General features: G+C 31.0%; 1 protein-coding gene across 4 annotated transcripts in view; it reads right to left on the reverse strand.

The window, feature by feature from the left end:
• kst (spectrin beta chain, non-erythrocytic 5 kst) overlaps window positions 1–24,044 on the reverse strand; it is a 307,475-nt gene that overhangs the window by 274,307 nt on the left and 9,124 nt on the right. For 2 of the 4 annotated variants that reach the window (XM_075371632.1, XM_075371629.1), the window contains exon 1: window positions 8,054–8,209. The exons of 1 other annotated variant lie outside the window; for it this stretch is intronic. In XM_075371632.1, the coding sequence (XP_075227747.1) occupies window positions 8,054–8,087 (34 nt within the window). In that variant the 5' untranslated portion in view covers window positions 8,088–8,209. Of the gene's footprint in view, window positions 1–8,053; window positions 8,210–10,866; window positions 10,984–24,044 lie in introns of those variants that run through there. One more of the 4 variants, XM_075371631.1, reaches the window with a different exon arrangement.

Genomic DNA, 24,044 nt, shown 5'->3' on the forward strand with positions numbered 1-24,044 from the left:
TGGTAGACTAAAAAAAAATTTGCTATATTTAGGAATAACATATTACAGTACAATGTTGTCAGGTCGAAGTATTTTCAGATTTGTTTACCAAAGGTCTGCAAATAAAAACCAAATTCAAAACACCGAAAAACAACTATGCAAATATATTCTTAAGGTGATTATTTATGAGTATAATAAGTTTCTTAGCAAAATATATAATCGTTTTTTAAATATTAGTTTTTTAAAAATATTATATTTCAAAAAACGTATTTTGGGACTTTCACTAAATACAAAAACCCCATCATAACTTAGTAAAATTTTACGATATTAAATATTAAACAATAGTTTAATAAAAGATAAAAGAAAAAATATTTACTTTTAGATGGTGATATTAGTTTTACGTAAATTTTAATTTCTGAATGAGTTTTGTGAGCGTAATGTTTGTAAAATGCGTCAGTGCGCATCAAACAGTGAAATTAACAATATAAATAAATGTTTATAAGAAATTAACAAAAACAGATTTTTAAACTTTGTAAAATTATCCAGAAATATCTATTTTATTGAGTGATAACCTTCGGTTTCATTATTAAAAAAAAAAATTTTTGAAATATTTTATTGTTTGTAAGTAATAGATCATTCTCACACTTATTTATAATCTTATGAAAACGATACTAGAAGTTTTCTGTATAAAACATTTCTTCTACAACTTTTGTTTGACACATTTTTCGATAAATTCAATATTTAGCTAGTTGCAACCGAAAAACGGAACTGCAACGCGTTTACATCGATATAGAATTGGCCATTTTACTAATCCACCCGGATATCTCGAAATAGTTTTTGGTAGGCTCTTGACTTTTGGTACGTTAATTGAGGCATGCTTAAGGAGACCTTTTCCAGGTCTGTTCGGCAGGAAAATTTTGCATCTATATTCACGTTTTGAATCTAATGCTACTACTCTAATAAGCATTTCGGCATTGTAAAAACATTGTCATTTTGATTAAAAAGGAATGAAAAGTATTATTACATTTAATTTATTCAAGGAAATTTTTTAACTATTTTCAACAAAAGATTCCATCGAATGAACTACCAATAACTTTTACAATTTCCAAGAAAAATCTCCATCTTTTTAAAGAATTAATTAAACCTAACCATTTTAACACCACAAATGTAATTAATGTAAATGTTTCGTTGGTCCGTAGTATTTTTTTAATTTATGAATTTTAGAAGAGATTATAATTAGTCCATCTTTACCAATCCAAAAGAAAAAATTGTTTAGTTAAACAACTAACTGCCAAGATAATGAATTCCGATCGATCTATTGGTAATTCACATACCCGAGTTCACAGATCTTAGGCATCATCAGTAAATCCACATAACCAAAAATTGGAAAGAAGAAATCAATCAAAGATAAGAAAAAAATAATAGATGATTAGGAAGAATGATCTACCTTCAGACGGATAGGAATAATTATACGAAGGAAATCTGAAGACATTATCTACCCACAATTCCATCGGAAGAATAAATTTTTACCCAGATGACAGTCAGACATGACTAATCTTCGCTCATCTGGACAAAGTTACTTTTCTTTCAGAAATTAAAGAGCTGTTTGAGAACAGGTGGCTCAACCTTTTGAGCCTTTGAACCTTATTCAGGTTGAATAAGATTCTTGAAGGAATAACCCTACCATCCCTGAAATTATTACGAAATTATTCAGCTGAACAACATATTAATCTATCAGACCCTCTTAGGAAACGTTTATCTAATTGGATAAATATGGACAGATTTTAATCAGTTTTTTCTTTATTTATTTTAAGTACAAAAATTCTTGTAGGCTCGATTTCCACGTTAAAAAAATTAAAATATTTAAAATATAAAAAATATAACACGCAGAATCTGACTGTGGAAAAGATGGACAACATACAGCACATTATTTTATATTAAAAAAAAAAAAAAAACTAAAATTATAGCATAAAATAATAATTTAAATATTTAATAGGTCACGATAAGTCAACACCAAGACAAGATATTAACGCCGATGAAATAAAAAAATATATTATTTTAAAATTATTATAAAAATAAATCAAAACAACCGGTGCAAATAGTTCGTGGTACTAATCACAACATTTAAATCTACTATTGAAAACAGCAAAAAATTTGCCTTAAACTTTAAATTTACCTTTAATTTCGACAGAAAATTAAATTACCGGATTTTAATGTTTGTTTTACGGGTAGTATTCATAATAAAATTTACGGGAAGAAATAAAAAACAAATGTAAAACTGAAATCGGTGAGAGAATCAAAGCCATTTCGATAGGTAGCCGAAAAAAATCATAACTTTTTGGATACAATCATAATTTTTTCCCTTACGTACTCATTTTCTTAGAAAATTAAAGAGTATAGTTCAACCTACTCCTTGAAAATCACTATTCCAGAAATATAGAAACAAACTTGAAATGCTGACGATGACCTACCAATGATTTCTCATTCAAAATTTAATTTTTTTTTCCCCAAGATGGGCAATTCGGCCTATATAAGATGAAAATAAATAGAAATCAAAAGAAAAAATGAATTAACAAACTACAGGATATAAAACACATGTGCGCGCGTGTTAAAAGATAGAAGAGATAAAAGCACTTGACGGAGATGGCCGAGGTCACCGGTCGCGGTCCAATTATAACAGTGTGTACTAGACCGATATCAAAAGCATATTATTACCATATAATCGCAATACACAATATAGAAGCGAGTTTGGTGCAAACATCTTACTACTGTCAACAGTTTTTATATTGCCTAGTATAATATAAATCAGCAATCCTCCGAACAATGGAGGGCAGTCAGTAGTTGAATACCAAAAGAAAAATAGCGTTCAAAGATAGAATTCTGGGCTTGAAAACAGGTACCCCCACTTAAGCAACGTAGACCAAAGAAGGTTAGATATCTAATACTCGATAAATTTTGCGTGTGTAGTTTCTGATACCTAAGCAATATCTTGTTTAATGTAATATATAAACAAATAATATATATATATATAAATTATGACAGGTTCTAGCGTGAAAAAAAATTTAATTTTTATTCTAGAGAAAAGACAGTAACAATAACAATGTTGCAATATAATTTGTCTAACTACTGTTGTGCACTGCAGCTCGTAAGATAAGGCATAACTTTTCTTTCGAAAGTTACCACTGTATAACGCCCGTTCTGGCGACAAATATTTAACCATTAGTTTATCTATAAATATAATCAATTCATTTACGTCGTAAATGAGAGTAGATAAGGAATTTTTTTTAATCATTCATATATTTTTACTAAGTTTATCAAAACGAACACGTTCATTTTTTTATTGTGAAAAATAACCATTCTTGAATGAAACAGCTACTATTTGAAAAAAAAGTCACATCTATAAGTACAAGATATACTTTTTAGTTATTATACAAAATTAGTAGATATTTTTTTGATATTTTTTTTTTGCGTTTCATTGATCGTAAAGTTGTCAAGAGGAAGAAGTTGTTAAAATGGAGAAACCTTGTACTTATGTTTAAAAAACAAAAATTTCAGCAAAGAAGCGAAATGAAATTTCATTGGGAAAAAGAAAAATGACTGGGAAGTAAAATAAGACAATCCTTACTGTTTAATATTACTAAGCGAGTCATTAGGATTCAGACCTATCGGCAAAGACACAGCGCGCTTGATCTAGCCAAAATCATTTCGTTATTTCCTAAATATATAAATCGGTTCCTTGTTATTAAAGCTATAAGAAGATCTTTCACTTAAGTACTGCATTTGAACTATCCTTATGTAAGTATACTGCAAAATAAAACGAAACAAAAATCACGTTCAAACGCTCCAGAACTTTTCAGCCCTCCGAGTTCCCCCCTTCACCATGGGCCCCCTCGTAATTTAGTAGGTCTCACCTAAAAACCCTAAATAAAAAATAATGATTGATATACTGTTTAAAACAGAAATAACCTCCACCATTTCTAAAGGCACGTCTCTTTCGATAAACGTAAACAAAGAACAGTTAAAAGCAATAAACAAAAGTAGATTCTAAAAATGAACTAAACATCAGCTAACAGCAGCGTTCCTTGGATTATCAGATTGTGCCTACTACTACCCTTTGTTAAAATCCTAGTAAATATTTCATACGTAAATAAAAATAACTGGCTTTCCAGAAAGTTTTATTAAAGATAAAGAAATAAATCAAAAAGTATGTCTAAGTGTGTAGGGTGAAACCTAGATAAACAAAAGTTTTAAATGTTGAGAATAGAAATCGTTTCTACCTCTATTTTACTTAATTTATGGGATTGATTTTTTTTCTAAAATGCTATAATCGAATATATTATTATAATGAATTTAAATTTATAAATAAGCTTATCTCGCACGGGGAACAAGTAAGCTTATATAGCTATTTTAATCAAAAATGTATACGAACCGACAACTGACATCTAAGTGAATCCTCCATCTTGAAGATGTAAAAAAATTGTTTTGCCATTTTTTCGCTTCGGATAAAATCCCAGTAAACTAACTTAGTTGATAGTTGTACAAATATCCACAAAATTTAAGTTAAAAAAAATTCCAATGGATAGTTTGAAAATTAGAGAAACGTGTAAGAGTAATATTTAACGTCTGAAGATGTTAAAATTACCATAGATTTATATATAAAATCTTCAAAAAGTATCAAAGTTTAAATTAAAACAAAACAAAATCAAAAAATCATAATTCAATTCTGTTCTGGTTATATTCTTAAACTAGGTACTGTGTGTTTCAAAATAAATATCCGGTTTTAAAGTAATGTAATATTTTTTAAGTTTTACTTACATTGATAAATTATGCATGAATTGAAAGATCAACTCGAACAATTTTCCTATAAATGTTCAATGTGATCATCATTTGTCACACATCCATCAGATAGGAAAAATCATCCCATACTTTAATCAAAAAGTCTGGAGTAATTGATGCGACAGCTGCTTCAATCCTATCTCAAGTCAAGTAGGTCAGCCGGTAACAGTGGCACATACACCTGATCCTTTATAAACCCCTCTCCAAAAAAAAATCGCTTGGGAACAGATCGGGCGAACCTGGAGGACAAGACAAACAAGCCCTATTATCTGGTTCCCGGCGAAAAATCCAACGGTCGGGGAGAATTTCACTCAACTGATCATGTACAGCGTTATGCCAGCGAAGAGGCGCACGATCTTGTTGCTAAATAAAGTTTTGTGGTTCGTGTTTCAGTTGAGAAAAGAGACATAGTTGTAGCATATAAAAACAGTTCATTCCAGACGCACTTGTTTCCGCGAAAAATAACGACCCGTAAACTTTCCGTCGGGACACGGCAAAAAAAAAATCCGTTTTGGGGAATCTTGTTTACATTGCAGTATTTCGTGAGGATTTCCTGATTCCCAGATACACACATTACGAGTGTTTATTTTCCATTACCATGAAATGTTGATTCGTCACTGAATACGACACGAAAAACAGTCTTCATCGTCACGGTGCATCATTTAATTTGCGAAGATAGCACGCAAACCATAATCTGTAGGCTTTAGAGCTTACAGATATGGACAACCTAAGCGATATGGACGCAATTGTAAGAGTTTCCTTAAAACCCTCTACACAGACGTCACTGGAGTTTTTAATTTGCGGCTAGGCTTTCTAACGGATTTCTAGGACTACGTAGAAAAGACTCTCTTACACATTCATCATTGTTTTCGGACATACTCGGTCGTTCTGTACTCTTCCCTTTACAAATACAGCCAGTGGCTTCAAATTGTTTATAATATCTACGAATGTTATTGCCACTCGGGGATCAAAACGGAACTTCAACGGAACGTATGTTGCACAGTAATTACAGAATCACAGTTTGCAAACTGTAAAACAAGAAACACTTTCTGTTGGGAGGTCGCCATCTTTGCTGCTAGCGCTTTCAAGCGGAAGGAACAGGAAATAGTTTACGAGCTTGCACACAGCTAAAACTATTAAGAGTTGTTATTTCATTTCGTGTATAATTAATCAACGTATGTGAAACATGAGGAATATTACATAGCTTTAAAACCCGATATTCATTTTGAAACACGCGGTATAATCTTAGGACTAGATAAACTTTGTCCAGCATTGTTTCCACATATTAAAACATTCCTGATAATCTTTAATTCGAAATGGCATTCACTTTGCAGTTACGTTTTTCGTAACGTACTATGGGTTCACAAATCCCTTCATTTAAACGGTACTCTCAACTTGTTTTACAACCAGAAATCACAAGTGTGAAAAATGTTTGACTAACTTGGGGAATCGATAGGTCTGGACTAAGCAAAAAGGATAGAACGAAAGATGGCTTGATGGAATTTTCAAGGAACTGGAATTTTTCGGGAAAAGTATCAAGATTATGAAGGAAATTTTCTTTATATAACTTACTAAATGAAGCACATTGATGATATAAGCCTTTTCACTAGTATCAACGTTTCATCTTCTTAAAGGAACGGCCTACCAGAACGTTGATCTCTTTTCGCTGAAATTCAGCTATTTTAAAACAATGATAGTATTAGCGCAAGCCCTGTATCAAATTTTTTTCAACAATGTTAGAAAAAATCACGAACGCACATCAACATTACCGTGCTAAGCCCAGCCAGTCAATTTCAGCTCCTTCCAAAAACAAATGAAAGATTTTCAACACGCCTTGTTTACTTCAAACGATAATTTTTATTAAAAAAAAATTCTAGTAAATTAAAACTCATTCCAACAGTAATTAATATGAGACAAAATCACGTATTACCTAAACTCAAAAAAATATTTTCAACACAACATTTCAACATAATGTGCGAGATTTTTACTACTTCCCAATACAATTTAAATACATCACTGTCGGGATTACTTGTTAGTCATTATTTTAATTCTACGAAAAATTTCTATAACTAACTCGAAGAATTTTTAATTATTTTTTACTTCTTTGTACGAAGTAAAGGAAGTATTGTGGTCGCGAAAAATTTCGGTTTTCTGATTTCAACGGAAATATCCATTTTGACCATCCCTGAATCCATTTTGACTACTTTCGACGTGACGTCTGTACGTACGTACATATGTATCTCGCATAACTCGAAAACGATTAGCCGTAAGATGTTGAAATTTTGGATTTAGGACTGTTATAATATCTAGTTGTGCAACTCTCCTTTTGACTGAAATCGATTTGACAAAAAATATCCAAAAAAGGCCAAAAATCCAAAAAATATCGATTTTGGACTTTCTCTTAACTGCAGTAATCACTGAGAGCTTTTCAACGATATATCAAATGGTACTTATTTTCATTGGTTCCAGAGTTATAGTCAATTAATTTTTTAATTAATGAAATATTTTGATCTTACAAGGAGAACCCACATCGGTTCGAATTCGACTTCATTTCCTTTTTGTAACTTTTATTTAATTTAAATATATTGATTTATTAATAATTATTAACTTGTGATTGTAAAATTTTTTTACAAAAAAATAATTCAATAACAATAAAAAAAATATGAAAAAAAAATCAGTAGTTATTAGTGAAATAAAATTTTATGTAATTTAATAGGCGTACAAGGAAGTCATATGCTGTCCACACCAAAATTTTTAATCTGATATATATCTTATAATAGATATTTTGATACGAATATTTTCATACGTTTTAAATACAAATTTAAAAAAAATAATTTTATAGCTATATGACATTCAGTAAAGATACAACAATGTAATTTGATTAATCAATCGTTTTAAATTGAAAAGGTTATTTATTTGCCGAGTAAAAATTAATAATGCGGGTATCTTTTTAATGAAATGTTTTGATCTTACGTGGTATACAGTAACTTTATGACACGTGTCAAGACAATCTTAATTCTCATATTTGTGATAACCAGTGGAAAATCGACCGGGTGTCCATCAATACGCATTAAACAAACGATTTTTTATCTCGGAAAATAATATCCCCAAGCCAAATTACATTTAAATTAGTTTATTATATTAGCTAAAAATTGTAAAAACTCAAAATTTAAGAAAAATTCCGATGAGTAAAAGATATTTTATGAGATGAAATGACAATTAATACTTGAAAACATACCTAGGCTGTACGTATATTCTCCAACAAACAACATTTTGAAGAAAATATATAAAAACACTCCACTAAACAACAAAACCAGTAAAAATAAAATAGAGTATTGCAAAAAAAATCTCAAACTCTCCAAAAATTAAATAAATAAATAAAGGAACAAATTTAACGAAAATCCGTCCGTCACAATCGTAAGACTTAACTCGACTAACAAGAGTAACAAAGTGATTCATACAAATTCGTAGCCCGACTAGATCCAAACGAAACGACGCGGGGAATAAAGACAGACATTCAGAACTAGACGGAGAGGAAATGGAAGTTAAGTTACAATAATAGCACACAACATTCACTCGCATATGGTGGTTACAGTTCAAACGGTTAATATTCTAACTAACCTTCACCCTAAGCAAACGTATCTAGACAGGCAACACCAAACAAAACAAATATATATATATATGTAAGATAACGTAAGTTTCTATTGATAGAAGTTGAACATTTCCAATATTTTTTTTTTATCTACGTTATCATTACAGATAATTATTTAAGATATATAACAGTGAAATCCTTATAAAATTGAAAATAAGAATTTTCCTCGAAGAAATTTTTAATCTCTTTATAAGTTTAGTGTTGCAAGAGAGTGGTGTTTTGTGATAAGATTGGAACTATGACTTCAGATGCCTAAGCGGACTCGAGCTCTAAAAACTTCGTTTCTCAATCTTCAACCATTATAATCAAAGGCAATATTCATTAATAATACTTCTTTTAATTATTAACGGGTGTTTTAGAATTCCAACCAAAATCTTAAATTCTATAATTAGCCACTCTTTGAAGTTCGTGGAATCCCACTATGTTGCTTAATTTAATCGTCGGTGAACAACCGTGTAAGAATGCTATTATATTTTCAGAAGTTCATATATTATAAAAAAGGCATTTTAATTAATTAAATCAAAACTTTGTCTACATATGTATAGTAAATTCACGACTATTAGTTTTTATCCCCGGCTATGAATATTCTGAAGGTCTTTTACTGTCACCAGTAATTTGACTGAAAGTCTTATGTACTTCTTTATTTTTTTCAACTCTAATCTTTTACTTTGAAAATGTTCGATACATTCTAGTTTTTTAATTATTTGCTTTACATACTAAAACTTTGTCACTACTAACAGTTTTTATTATCTACATACTTTATTTTCAAAAATAAAATTCGGTTAACCGTCTTCAAAAAAACTGTGGATGTTTTCATAAAACAACTACAAATTTACAAGTTCTAGAGAAAATAACTAAAAAAAAACTTGCGCAATTCTGCGCAGGAGACAGATATTTTCGTTAATTTCATTTTGTTTTAATATTTTTTAATTCGTTTTAATATTGCTAACAAAAGAAACTGCTGATAAAAAAAAAAACAACGTTTTAACTTGCAAACTTTCAGCATCATAACGAACCACGTTTTTAACGTTTGACCTTAAATTGAGCGTAATTCAAGAACGACTCAACCAATTTTCATCAAATTCTCACATGTACAACTTCATGTACACTACTTCAGCATAGCTAAATTTTAATGAAATTGATTAAGTAGTTTTAAAGATTTTCGAACCACAAAAATGTATGCATAGGCCTACACATATAGAAAACCCCAATTTAAGTGAATGGCATTTTCATAAAGAAAATAGTGAGTGGTATTGTTCTCAAAATGTAAAGACAATTCATTTTCACCCCTCACTCCGATTATGCGACTGAAAGTATTTACGTAATTTTCTTCGAAAAGTAGGTAGGTAACAATAATATTTTTTAATAAAACTATGTTTCAAAGACCTTTACATATTTGTTTTTCTTTCTGGATTTCCTACCGCACTTCTTTGCCATTAAGCTGTTGGTTGTAGAAAATTTTTAAAAGTTTATTTTTTCAATAAAAACTGTCATTGTACTATTAACTGTTTTTTATTATCATTTTCAATACGGCCATCTTTTGGAATATAAAATAACAGTTATATTTCTTGACATTGTTATGCCCCTCACATACGCTTTATAATCACGATTCAACAAGTAAAAATTCTATTATTTTTAGATATTAAACTCATTTTGTAAACATATAAAAAAGATGTTTAACCAAATCATTAAAAATAAAACTCTGTCGCAGTAAGTTCGCCAGAAGAGCGGATTTCCGGTTTTAGTAACCTTAAAAACGTACCCAAAAACCCAGTTTTTTGCCCGTAACTCCGGTTTCTGCGAGCCAATTAGCTTGAAAATCATTAGGGATGTACTTCCACTAAGTAAACATCATCCTATCAAGTTTCTTCAAAAACAGCTACACATTGCGCGCAGAAGAACCAAACAAAGCTGAAAATATACCCAAAAATTCTGCTTTTTGGTTCTAACTCCGGTTCCTGTGAACCGATTCGCTTAAAAATCAATAGAGCTCTATTCCCAATAAATTTAATAATGCAAAATCAGTTAAGATTTGCGTCCGGTAGAGCGAACGAAAAATCTTATAGATAGATACAAGCATCCATACATACTTTCATTATGTACATACATCGTACAAACATTGATTCTCAATGTTTATGTATATAAACATTGAGAATCGTATTCAGCGGATTCCAAAAAAAAAGTTGATCCCTCCTCCAGCCACACTTATAAAATCTGACCGGGCGCAGTAACAATTTTTACATATTCTTTGTAAATCCACTAAAAAAATGTATTGTATTATTATTGTTAAAGTCTTTAAGTTCTCGTCTAGGACATCAAACCTCACATCAAAAAATTATTTTTAGTGCATAAAAGTAAACGTTTAATTTTACAGATATTATAATTTATTTTAACATTACCTGTGACAGTTTAAATAAAACAATCTTGTATGCTTCACTAATGCTACATAGGCTTTGTATAGAACAGTTGATAAGCATCAAACCAGTCTTATTTCTTAAAATAATTTATTTTTAAGAAAATAAACGGAAAAGTAAAAAAATTTCACTCAATAGAACGAAAAAACTGAAAATGTACCAAAACCCTCGTTTTTTGGCTCCAACTCCAGTTCGTAAAAACCGATTCGCTTGAAAATCAATAAGGCTCTGTTCTCAATATGTTTACATCACCCCACCAACTTTAGTCAAAATCGGTTAAGATTTGCGTCCAATAGAGCGGGTGAAAAAACTTTATACAACATATGCATATAAACATAATCGGATGCATTAGCGATTCCCAAATTCTTTGGAAATTCACTTTAAAAAAAAGTATGAAAATAATAAAAAACTAACAATAAAAAACAGACACTTAAACTGTCAGAACACTCACAAAATTTACTAAAAATAACTTAATTAGAACTAGTTATCAGCAATAACATATCCCAGTTTGTTTTTTTAACAAAAAAATATAATTCAAGTGGGAAAAAAATCGATAGTAACTACTCAAATCTCATAAGGCCTAAAAATATTGCACATAAAAACGACATTATCATCGACAAAAATAACAATTACGTATTCAAACCAAATACGGCAATAAAAATCTTGTAATATTATTATTCTCTAGTAAGAAACAAATCAACACAATAAATATATTTTATTAGTAATATGATGAGCAAGTTACGTTAAACCATGCACTCTTTAATCTATAAGGACCGAGATTAAAAATAACTGAAGATATCCAAACTGCACGCTTTAATAACCTTTCATTATAATAGGCAAAACTTAAAACTAAATCAAATAAATATGTTCATTTAAGATCACTTTTTCTTATTAAAAAATAAATTAAACATTACAAAAACTTATTTCTACTGATATTTTTGTTTTTAATGTTACTTATATTTTACTACTTCTAGAATATCTGGCAGTTAGTCGATATTAAGCAACTATGCAGCCGGCTATATTACAAGTATACCTACATCAGCAAATACCTACCTGCCTTTAAGAAAATTAATTGAACAAAATAAATAAAATGAAAAAAAAATAATTGTACGGTCAGAATCAATTGAAAATTTTTATATATACTAACCAAATTAACTCTTTTATGTAAACTAAAAGTTTCAGCTGGATTGCTCTGAAAGACTAACTACAGTTTGTTGCTGATGAAAGATACTTTCTCTGGATCACCGATAAACATTTTTATAAAAAAAAACTTGATTCTTTAATCATCTATATCCTAAACAAGATAGAACCAATCAACTACCAGATTTTCATTTTCTTAATGGATTATCTCTACATAACCCGTTCATCAACCTTGCATGGAAATTAAGCATGTTTAATGGAATGAAGCCACATTTCATTCCATTGAAGAGTTTGAGAAAGTAAAAGTCAATAAAACCTATTGCTTCCTTAATGGAGCTCAATGGTGTTCGGACTCTGACTGTGGGCTTGCTTGAAGACTGCCTTCCCTTTGCCTTCCTTTTGCAGAGAAGGGTCTTTTCACAAAATAAAAAAAATTCCATTACACAGATGAAAACACTTGGGTGCTTTTGTCATAGTTATATATATATATATATATATATATATATATATATATATATATATATATATATATATATACATGATAGGTAAAACGATTCTATTAAGTAAAAATTTAAAGTAAAAGATTAAGTAAAAGAGCCAGACTCTTTTTCCAAGCTGTTCCTGCTGAATGAACTGAGATATGCTGAAAATGTTAGTTCAATATAACTGTTTTTTTTTTTTTTTTATCTAAACGAGATAAAAACATTACGACTCTGGATTGTTTTCACAGTTTTAGATGTTATGCTTTTTTTATTATGAAGAAGGAGCTGGCATCAGCAGCTATGATCATTAACCCGGTGGAAACTGGTAGCGTATGAAAAGATGCCATGCCTGACCGGGATTCGAACCCGGGACCACGGCACGAAATGCGAGACACTACCTACTCACCCACGGAGGTCGGCAGCTAGATGTTTTTTTTTGTAGTAGAGGTTTAAAAAAAAAGTTTCTCTACTGAGAAACTAAATAAATAACAATAATAATTAAAATAATATAATTAATAATCCTTTTAATAGGTTTATAATTTTATGCTACATAATATAAAGTTATTAATGTATGTCATAAGTCGCTCAAACATCTAGAGAAGTTTGTTCTATTTTTTTAAATTTCGTTATTTTAAATTAATTTTACAATTATGAAGATGCACTTTCTCTTTGATCTGTTTTTGCATAACTGTAAAACAGAATTCATATTTCATTTATATAGTACATTATAATAAAAGAACATATTGTGAATCCGATTTGCAATCATTGTAATTATAAGAAAATGACTTATTTACTTTTAAAATAATAAACGTACAATTAATTTTAGAGAATTAAACGTTAGGATGCTGGGAAAAAACTGTACAAATTCTACGAAATTTAATTCGTATATATTATAATTGATCGGGGCTGTATACTTCGCTTGTCTACCCAGAGGGGATCCGCCCTCTGGATTCCCGCATAGTTTGCTTCGCTCGCCATTCCCGCAGAGCTCGCTTCGGTCGCCATTTCCGTCTAGACAGAGGGGTCCCCTCCAGTGTTCGTTACCTTCATGGTTGTGAGACTAATACTGATAAATAAAAATTAAAGTATTCAGGCTTTACAGATACCTGAAAAAGAAGACTTAAAATTAAAAAAGAAAACCTAAATTACAAAAGATAGAATAGTAGTAACTAAGGTGACTACACGGTACACCCACCTTTTTTCTTCGTAATGTATACGTTGCAATCTTTTCAACTCGTGAACCAACCTCCCTCCCCAATGTAAATGAATATCTGTTGTCTTGTGCAGACTCAGGCCGACCACTGCTAAGTCGTGTGTTTAACTGAACACACCTTTGAAGACGAAAAATTCATAACTTATTTCTATTGCCACGGTGACGGAGATATAATAATGAAATAAAAGGATTAATTTTTTTTCTTTAATGAATCTTTCATTAACAACTTCACCCCCATTGGGGCCATGGCCTAGGTCTATGGCTTAAACCCTTTTTTGGAATAACACGACTGTATCCTGAAAATGTAAAAGCAATTGTCGGTTGGTTCTCGCGTAATGCCAAAACAAACAAACTTTCAGTTTTATATATAAAATCCCGTGGCTGTTACTGGATCAGCTATCGGGTGCCGCCCCTGGCGATAGGGTACGCTCGCCAACGATGATTGGAAAGCACTACCAAAATATGTCCAATGTTTTTTTTCCAGGGTGGAAAAAACCAGTGAAGACGCAAACGGCTCAGAAGGCGGAAGAGAAAGACATTCCCAACGGCGGAGGGAGCGGACGAGGCTAGGGAGATAACTCGAATAAAATTCAGGGTAGATAGAACTCTGTAAACTGGAAAGAAAGCGATCTATCCAAGAGAAGGAAACTCATTTAAGAAAATCCACTGATCCTCCAAGTTGGGGGTTAGGCGTAGGGTTAACAACCCTACCCTATAAAAAGACTCTTGTTACGAAACTCAATCGAGAGGCCAACGTTCACATTGGACTGTAGCGCAGGTAAAAAAAGAAATAAGATACACTAAAAAAATTTTAACTAAAAGAAAATAACGCCTAGAAAAACTAAAATGAAGCATTTATTTCATTACTGTTGGCGTTTTACTATAGTTTAAACACCTTGAAAACTGTATTCAGACTTCATACAGAAATCCTCCATTTAAATAAAGTAAACAACTTGAAATTACTTAAATTAGGGTCATAGGGTTTTTAGTCTGAAACTGCAATTTAATAATAATTAATAAAAGAAAAAATTACACTAAATTGTATGTCCTCTTCATTATATAACCTTAAGCCTTTTTGAAACAGTTTTAACTTTTCCATTTACAAAAAAAAAGAACATTTGTGGAATTAAAGACAAAAATAGTATTTTTGTTAGACGTTTATATTAACACTTATTGTTATGTAATTATTACAAACCTTAAAAAATTATTTTAAAACTATAATTTTTATAAATGTTTTATATTTAAGAAAAATATTTTTACTCATCGACAGCAACCTGCGTTATTTGTACATTGCTAAAATACCGCATGATTTTAAAGACTTCACAATTTTAAAAGCATATAAAAATTCATATAAATATCTTACAGATTCGGTTGAGGTCTCATTTCATAGCAAAGCACACAAAATTTTGACTCACGTAATTCATTAGTACCAAATTCGGCCACCAGTGTTGTTAAAAATGAATACATTTACTGGTGTGGAACGTGCTCCCTGTGTGTTTGTTTCATGATTTGCAGTCAGCAACTGCTGTTCAACGTAATTTTCGAAGAAAATACGGTAGGGAGCCTCATAGTAGGCAAACAATTTACTCTTGGCACCAAACCTTTGTTGAGACAAATTTCTGCGCTCTAAGCACACAAAGAGTGTACGGCCGGTTCTTCTTTCAGGAGGCAGCCTTAAACGGTATCGTTTATCTGGAATGCTTCAACATTTTCTAATTCCTCAGTTATGATGATCGCCATGATGGACGCCATTACTGTCAGTAACATGGGGCATCACCCCACTACCGCCTAGAAGTCCAAGATTTTCTCGATACTCGATTCCCAAATCGGTGGATAGATCGTGAAGGACCAACTGTATGGCTTGGCTACCTCGCTCCTCAAGACTTGACCCCGCTAGATTTTTTTCTTGTAAGGTTTCATTAAAGATCGGGTTTATGTACCGCCTTTGCCTGTTGATCTTGTTGAGCTAAGACTTCGAATTAACAATTAACTTGCTGGCTACAGTCTGGAATGAAATCGACTTCATGTGGGATGAATGTCGCATTACAAATGGAAGTCGCATCAAACCAAAAGTGAATGCTGGATGACAAACGTGATGTATTTTTCTATGAAATAAGAGCTCAACCGAATCTGTAAGTTTTCTCAATAAATTTTTATACGCTTTTAAATTTGTTAAGTCCTTTTTTAATCACTCGGTATATATACCATCCATTATGGTGAGGTTTAGATAAAATTCCAGACTTCAAAATTGTAGGATTTGTTCAAGATTTTTATATGAAATCCAATTAAATACAAATATTATCGGAATGGAACAGACAATAGGTGCGTTTGTCTTTCAATGAGGAAGGTATACATTTCGAAGTTCACTGGACAAATTATGATTCAACATAAATGAAGTGCCTCCTACCTACTGTTGGATTATAATTAAATACGTTCTGTCCAGGCCAGCCGTAGGAGTAAAACAGTTACAGTAACTACACGAAGAACAGATGCAGGTGTCCACTGGCCACGAATTAGCAAACCGCAATAGATATGCTGATTTCCGGATTAACAAATGAATTTTCTGACTTCCAGAATTAAACTTAGTTTAGTCATGAAATACGTAATTATTTCCTTAGAAAGCAACGAACATTTAGATAAATCAATTAGTCTTTTCAAATAAAATTTAAACAGCAACGTTTCTATCAGCCTTCTACATTCTTGAGGGTTACACTACCGTGGAAACAGAACAAACAAGATGGAAGACAACCGAGTCAAAAGGTGACAATATATTTAAAAAAAGAGAATAAATAAAAATATTTCTTTAAGCATTATAATTAAGACACTTTATACCTCCCTTCAGAATATTTATCTACATAACTACGTTGTTTGGAAATTAGAAATTTTGTATTTTTCCTAGGTTTGGATCAATTTTGTAAATACGTAGATATCGTTTATATCAGTTAAGCCTTTTCATTTAAGAATGATCATAGTTTCTATTAAAATTAAAACGGGTTTATTTGTGAATTTTTAATTTACGATAGCAATACTATCCGTCCAAATTGTTTGTTTCAAAAGACATTAAGTACTATCCGTTTTAATTTATACATTTGAGCTCTAACAGATATTATTGTAATTCCGTATAAGGGTAACGATATACAGTCGTATTAGCTGATCTAATAACATAACAATAAGAGTAAAAGATATGTTGAAGTATTCATCAAAGCGATATACAAGTGTAGATTTACGCAGTCGTTATTACAGGCTATTCAATAGGATGGAATCACGCGTCATAATTTGACCTTGAAACAAATCACGACATACTATAGATACACACAACGATGCTAGTTGCGAGATGATGTGGAAGTGATGAACCCAATAATAACAACAAAGAGGAGTTAGAGAGAAACAAGAAGGAAGAAAGAAGGTAATGAAAGACCGGACGTGAAAGAAAGAAACAAAGTAAGGGTAGAGAAAAAGGAATAAACCGCGGTGGAATCTGGTATCAAATTATAATATGAATACGTAACCGATATACGATATTCACTATTACCACAACATTATAATGCTCGTTCTGTTGATTTACATTTCTACCCGCGGTTGTTCCTCCATAGAAGAAAAACCTTTTAATTATCTATAAATTGGATTACCCAAAAAAACGCCGGGTGATTGCCACGGTTAATTTAAGATGGTTGTTCAGTTCTGTTACCAGTACGTAATTTCATGTCCTCAAAATCATCATTTCTATGATTTGACCTCTGTTTGACTTTCGAAAAATATTTTCTACACCAGTTGCTTAAATTTACATTTGCCTTAATTATTAACCTCCTGATGATTGTTTTCTGAAATGAAAGAGGCGAGTAAATTAAAAAAAAAATTAAAACTCAAGAATCTGGAGCACCCCGTTCCTGGAAACAATTATTTTTTAATAAGAAATCCAAAAATATTGTTTAAAATGTGATTTTAATACAATCAGTTCTACACGGGCAAGAATGGAGCTCCGAACGAAATAAAAAAAATTTCTAGTAAAGTTTTTTGAAGGTTAGTTTCAACCGTTTACGTATTTTGTTAAAATATATCATCAATATTTAAATGATAAAAAACAAAATAAACGGAAGTATAGTATATTCAGCGTACTATATTGTTGCTGCAGAATCTTTATTTCAAAGAATCCTTTCAACTCATTGTTTTATGTACATGGCAAAACAGTTACGAATAATATTTTTAGATTAAATTCTAATGACTTTAACTTTATTATCAAATTTGCGGGAAAAGGTTCAATTTAAGAAAATATTCTGCATTTTTAACATCAGACAGTACTAGAAAACTACTTTTGTGCCTCCTATCAATAAATTTCATTCGCTAATATTAAAAAATGTCGCATTGTTATAAGAAGTTACTTACATTTCTTTCACAACTTAGAATATAACGAGCGGAGTCAGTCTATTATTGTTTTTAACTGAAATTCTCATACCTACAGTCTATTAGTACACACAGATAGCATATTTTGAAGATTACCAGGTAAATTATTTACACCAAACATACGAGGAATATGTTTATCTTCCAACACCACCGCATCAGAAAAACTTTCAGATTACTCTAAAAAGTTTTAAAAACGAAATAAATAATACAAAGATTAGATAAAAGAACATTACACAAAATAAAAAAAAATAAAAACCGAGAGGCAGGTAGAAAAAAAAAGGTAGTTGATATAGGTCTAAACAAAAAAGGGATGATAAAAGAGTAGAGGGATGTTGACATGTTGATGGGTAAAACTAAAACAAAAAACACGCAGACGGAAGTAAAACTTTCTGTAATTCAAGGACACGCAACCGAGTATTATATGTATTAGTGCGCGCGCAGCACCTAAAACATACGCGCGCGCGATCTTTCGAGGGAGCTAAGCAAAGGTATGGCGATGTCCAGCCTAGTCCCAGCCACAGCCGCATTCCATCAGTCCCGCCTAAAGACTCCAGATAGCTAGCTGCCTTCACCCGTCCTGCTATTATACCACTACAACTTTTATACAACGCAAGAGTCAAGTCGCTGGCACACCGGGTCATAACGGTGTAAACACATTTAAGTCACACGTACACACAACACTGAAATAGAACCACTCCCAAGTCCCTTGATACGAAACTCCCCCTAGAAGTATACAAACCATAAAGGCGCAACTCGTCATCATAATACTGTATTTAACTACTTCACTTGAAAAACTAGGAATAATTAACTAAAATATAATGCGTATATCAAATTTTGATTTGATTTGAACACAGTCGTTCGTTAATGTACATATTTTAAATAAATTAAAAGATAAATTTCATTGAACTTCACATAAAAACAAAACTTAAATATATACAGTAATAATAAATTAAACAAAATGTTATCGGTACATTTATAAGGTTAAAATTAAATAGGGCAATTTTATTCCGTAACAAATAAGAAATTTTCATGTAAGATAAAAGCATCTTTTTTTTAATTCAAAGCAGTATAAAACTCAGAAAAAATACAAATAATATTTTCACTAAATATAAAATAGATTAATCCGTCACAGGTTCGATTCTCGGCAAGGGCCTAGATTTTTTTTCAAGAATTATTTCATCTATCAAATATTCGTTGTTAAAATAATATTTATCATGTTCAAGACCGTAATAATAAATAATAAAAGATTGTTTACTTAAGTGCGTAGTAACGGAGTAAAAAAAAAAGCATTTCGCTAAGAAAGTATTTTAATTATATTTATTCGTAATTAAATATTTCATTATGTTTCAATGAACGCCTGACACAAACCTATAACACCCTACCGTTCCACAACATAGTTCAGCGGAGATGTGGAGATTCCACATTAAAAATTTTATGAAGTGTTAATAGGCAAAGTTGTGAAAATTTTTTTTACACGAGATGAAGATATTTTTGTAAATATCTTTTATTAATGCACCAATCATTTAATCAGAATTATGATAAAGTTCATCTTTTCATAATTTTTTTAATCAATTCCACCATTTTTTTGTAATGTGAACACAAACAAATAAGGCAGAGTTACAAAAATAATCCGGCTTAATTTTCCCAAAAATTGAAAGACAACATAAAAAGAGAAAAACCCAATTTACAATAAAACACGTCAATTTTATGTATTTAGTTGTAGACCAACTAAATATAAATAATGCCTGTAATATAATCGAACGTATATATATATATATATATATATATATATATAAACCAGAAGCAAAGCGAGCCCTTCCCGTCTGGCCATGGAGCTCTGTCCATTGGACCCTCCTGTGTTCATTAAACTCATGCTTGTGAGAGAATAAGATAAATAAGAATTAAAGCCTGTTCAATTTATAAAAACCATAAGCGCATTGTAATTTCTTCACATCAATAGTTTGCTCAGTACAGGTTTTAACTTTCAGTAATGTACGACTTTGAGTGATATATGGGTTTCAAACCAGTCGGCCTCCGTCTTAAAAATATTAGTTATAACTGATTACCCGTACTTTGTACGGCTAAAAATGTATTTTGCCCCATTCTTACCGTTACCTGACAAAACCATTATAGGAAGTGATCGTACTTCGTTTCTCTTTTTTTTTGTAATTACTTTTATGTTTTTTAATCAAATCTAGTAACCGAAGGCAGATACAGCCAGTCGCGTCGTACATACAGTAACAGTAGCTATGTTGGTTGAGTCGCCGCGTCGTATCCCTTAAAAAATAGAAATTCAACTTCATTTAGATATTTATCTGAAGAGTATTCTCAAGCCCCAGTCTAATGAATACCTCGTTTAATATAGTCGGAAATGGGGAAAATTTGCAAGTATTGTTCAGAATTTTTTACTTTTCTTCACCCTTTTTATGTTTAACCTCGGGGGCGACCGTTAGGTATTTCTTCAGAGGATGAGATGTGTAGCGTGTGTGAAAATGCCATGCCTTACCGGGATTCGAACCCGGGATCTCCGGATGAAAGGCCGATATGCTACCACACGCGCCACGGAGGCCGGAATGTTGTATGTAATAATTATTACGGTTGTAATTATTCACTCCTCTTCCGCAGATATCAATATCATTCGTGAATCTTCTTTGGAGACCATGATTTTCATACAAAAACTAATCAATGGATGTATTTTTTTCAACTTTGCATTGGCCACAGCATTAATCTTCTGTTCATAATTCACATGTTTGAAAATCGAATCTAATGTAACACAGAACACGATTACTAAAACGGGATAAAAAAAACTGCCACGTAGCCAAAAATAATTCGTCCAGTTGTGGTGTCTTTCCTCCTACGCCAACACCGTACTGTTGATCTGTGTACGGGCATTGCATCCGTTGACGGTTTTATTTCTCAAGGACAACTGTTGACAAATTTTAAATTCATATAATAAAACTTTTAAATTTTTTGAACACGCTTCTACAAAAAGAGTAACTGTATCTTATATTTATCAATTTGACATAAATTTGATCAGGGAATTCTTTTATAAACACCATACATTTATTTCATAAGTATTGGAAGAATTCGTGTTTTTTATAAAACTTGTATGTTTTAATACATTTAGAGTTTCAATTCCCCCAACTATTTCCAAACATTACAAAACTGTTTGCAGAACAGCTCGTACCCTTAGTCTTACAATTAAAAATTGTAGACAATTTATAATTATACTTGCTATTAGATTATTGTATTCCTTATAAAATATTCCCAGCTCTGAAAATCCAGCTATTATTATTCCATTAACACTGAAAAAATACAATTACAATTTGTCTCTGATGTTTATATAAATAAAAAAATAAATAATAATAATAATTTAAATTCATTTCATATATCCCACATAAATTTAATTAATTAATGTGTTTAATATTAATCCCTTGATCTGAGACGAAATGTAATCATTCTATTTTTTATTTGCGACGCATGGAAAGATAGACAATGAGAATACTGTAATAAGAATTTAATTTAAAATAATAACGGCTAATCCTAGATCGCGTCGCATATTTAATTATTTAACTCGTAGAACAAATTATGGAGTTAATATCCGTGAACAACTTATGTTCTTTGATTACTTTTTACCGATGATGATTTAATATTATAAATCTTCAAAACTTCAAAGTAAAATCTTCAGGAATTACGTAACGATTGCCCTTTATTTTTTCTATTGCATTAACGTTGTTTTATTTAATTTCATTCGGTTGTTTTATCGGGTTTGTCCTGGGAATTTCTGACAGATGAGAAGGAATTTTTATATTTAAAAAAAAAAGACTACTGTCTATTTGATATTTACATTTAAATATTTCTCTATTATTTAATGTTAAATCTTGTACTATTCTCGCTCCAGACATTAATTGTAAATATTTTGAAATCATATATTTAATTTTTCTTCTTTTGAATTTAATTTAATTTTGATTTTCGTGATATTTTGAATCGGTAACGAGGGATGTTTGATAAGCCTTTACGAAGCCAATATATGGCGCTTATAAACAAACACTGTTGAGTAGTTTCCCGGATTCCCGCTAAATATATCGTAAGGACTCCATAGATTAAAAACAGTTTAGATATGATCATTCATTTTGGAATGATGATATGAACACAACGATGCTAAACATTTCGGATGCCCTGTTAAAATTATAACCGCATAGAATATTGAAGAATATCTATGATACAGAGATGCAAAAGTAAGTGCGTGAGATTCCTAAGACAAAACACCTCTTAAATGAAGGGAAACATCATTTCATACGAATATTTTCACATGCAAAAACTGTGAACAAGATGGATACCGCGTTTGCTCACTACTGATGAAAAATGTGATTAAGTAGATATTTCTAAATACGGTTTTGAAGCATTTCAACATATTGAGAGGAATTTTTTCACCATTTCACGGCAGTAAATAAAACTTAGATTCATCAATGAAACCAAGAAACAGTAGGTACAGCAGGGAACTTGTTCCGAAAAACGTTCCATCAGTAGGAATAGCCACTGTCTTTTGGGATACTCGTGGTATAATCTTCATTAAAAAAAGGGGATTTTTTTACAAACCAAGATAACTCACTGGTTCACTTTTCTGACGTATCAGAAATAATTTGTTTCTAAATATGGGAAATGAGTTGCAGTTGCAGTAAAAACATTTACGCGAAATGATGATATTATTGCCGAAACATCATCCTATTTTGAACACTTGGATAAATCATACTATAACAACGGATACGAAATATTTTTAAGCATCGTTGGACTAAATTGAAAGATTACATTGAGAGATGGAAAAGGTTTTTCCCGAAAAATTTTCTTTCACTTTTGCACAGACTTATCAAACGCCGTGATAATAATATGTAAATAAATGTATGAACAAATAAACAAATATATGTAATTGTATTTCACTACATAGCATTTTTATATTATTACCTTACAAACACATCTTCCTACAACTGAACTTTCTTTTTTTTAAAGATAGAAAGCAATATATACATTATTTAGACAGAATGTTTCTAAAATTGTGGGCTGGCTATACTTTTTCGGATTCTACTTGTAATACTAAACAAAAAATATCATTAGAAAAAATAGAAATTTCTCCTTCGTTCTACTGCTATGCGTCATTTTGTTATTTTTATATAAAACTTTATATCTCAAGTTCGGATAGAGGAATCACGTTGATATTCGGTAAGCATCTTTGTAATAAGGGTTTTAAATTAGCAAAAAATCAGGACTTAAATACCTTCGCAAATTACAAAATGGCGACCCTGTTTATTTTTTAATCCGTTATATCTCCATAAACATAAGTTTTATCAAAATGTATGTTGTTTGCTAAAATATTAAGTCTTTTATTTTTAACACAATTACGTTTAATTTTTTTAAAATCGGTTAACAAATAACCTAATTATGGCAGAAAATTGATGTAAGTTTGCGTCTGTTTTCATATCCTCCACTTTACGTTCAATTAAAATAAATATTAATTGTTTTAATTTATTTTTAATTCTAGTATTGTAAATTAGTGTCAGATTAAGCAACAATTTTCTCACAATAAAATTTAATATTACAAAATAATAAAAAAAAACAATTGATATTAATTTTTCAGTTTTGAATAATTTTAAATAGAGAATATTACAGCTGATCGTGTTAACAATGTAAAAATGAAGTTTATTTCAAGGAATGGTGTTCAAAACTATCACAACCAGCGTATTTGGAGTGACGAGAATCCTTACGGTTACGGTACCTTCCAAAGTAGCTATCAACAAAGATTTTCCCTGAACATATGGGCAGGTATTCTTAACGACTATGTTTTGGGTCCTATCATATTATCAAATCATTTAAATGGAGAAAATTGCCTTGCTCATTCGACCGAAAATCTTACATATTTTTTGGAAGACCTA

The sequence above is a fragment of the Lycorma delicatula genome, chromosome 7, assembly GCF_047948215.1.
Source record: "Lycorma delicatula isolate Av1 chromosome 7, ASM4794821v1, whole genome shotgun sequence".
In the NCBI taxonomy this organism is placed as follows: Eukaryota; Metazoa; Arthropoda; class Insecta; order Hemiptera; family Fulgoridae; genus Lycorma; species Lycorma delicatula.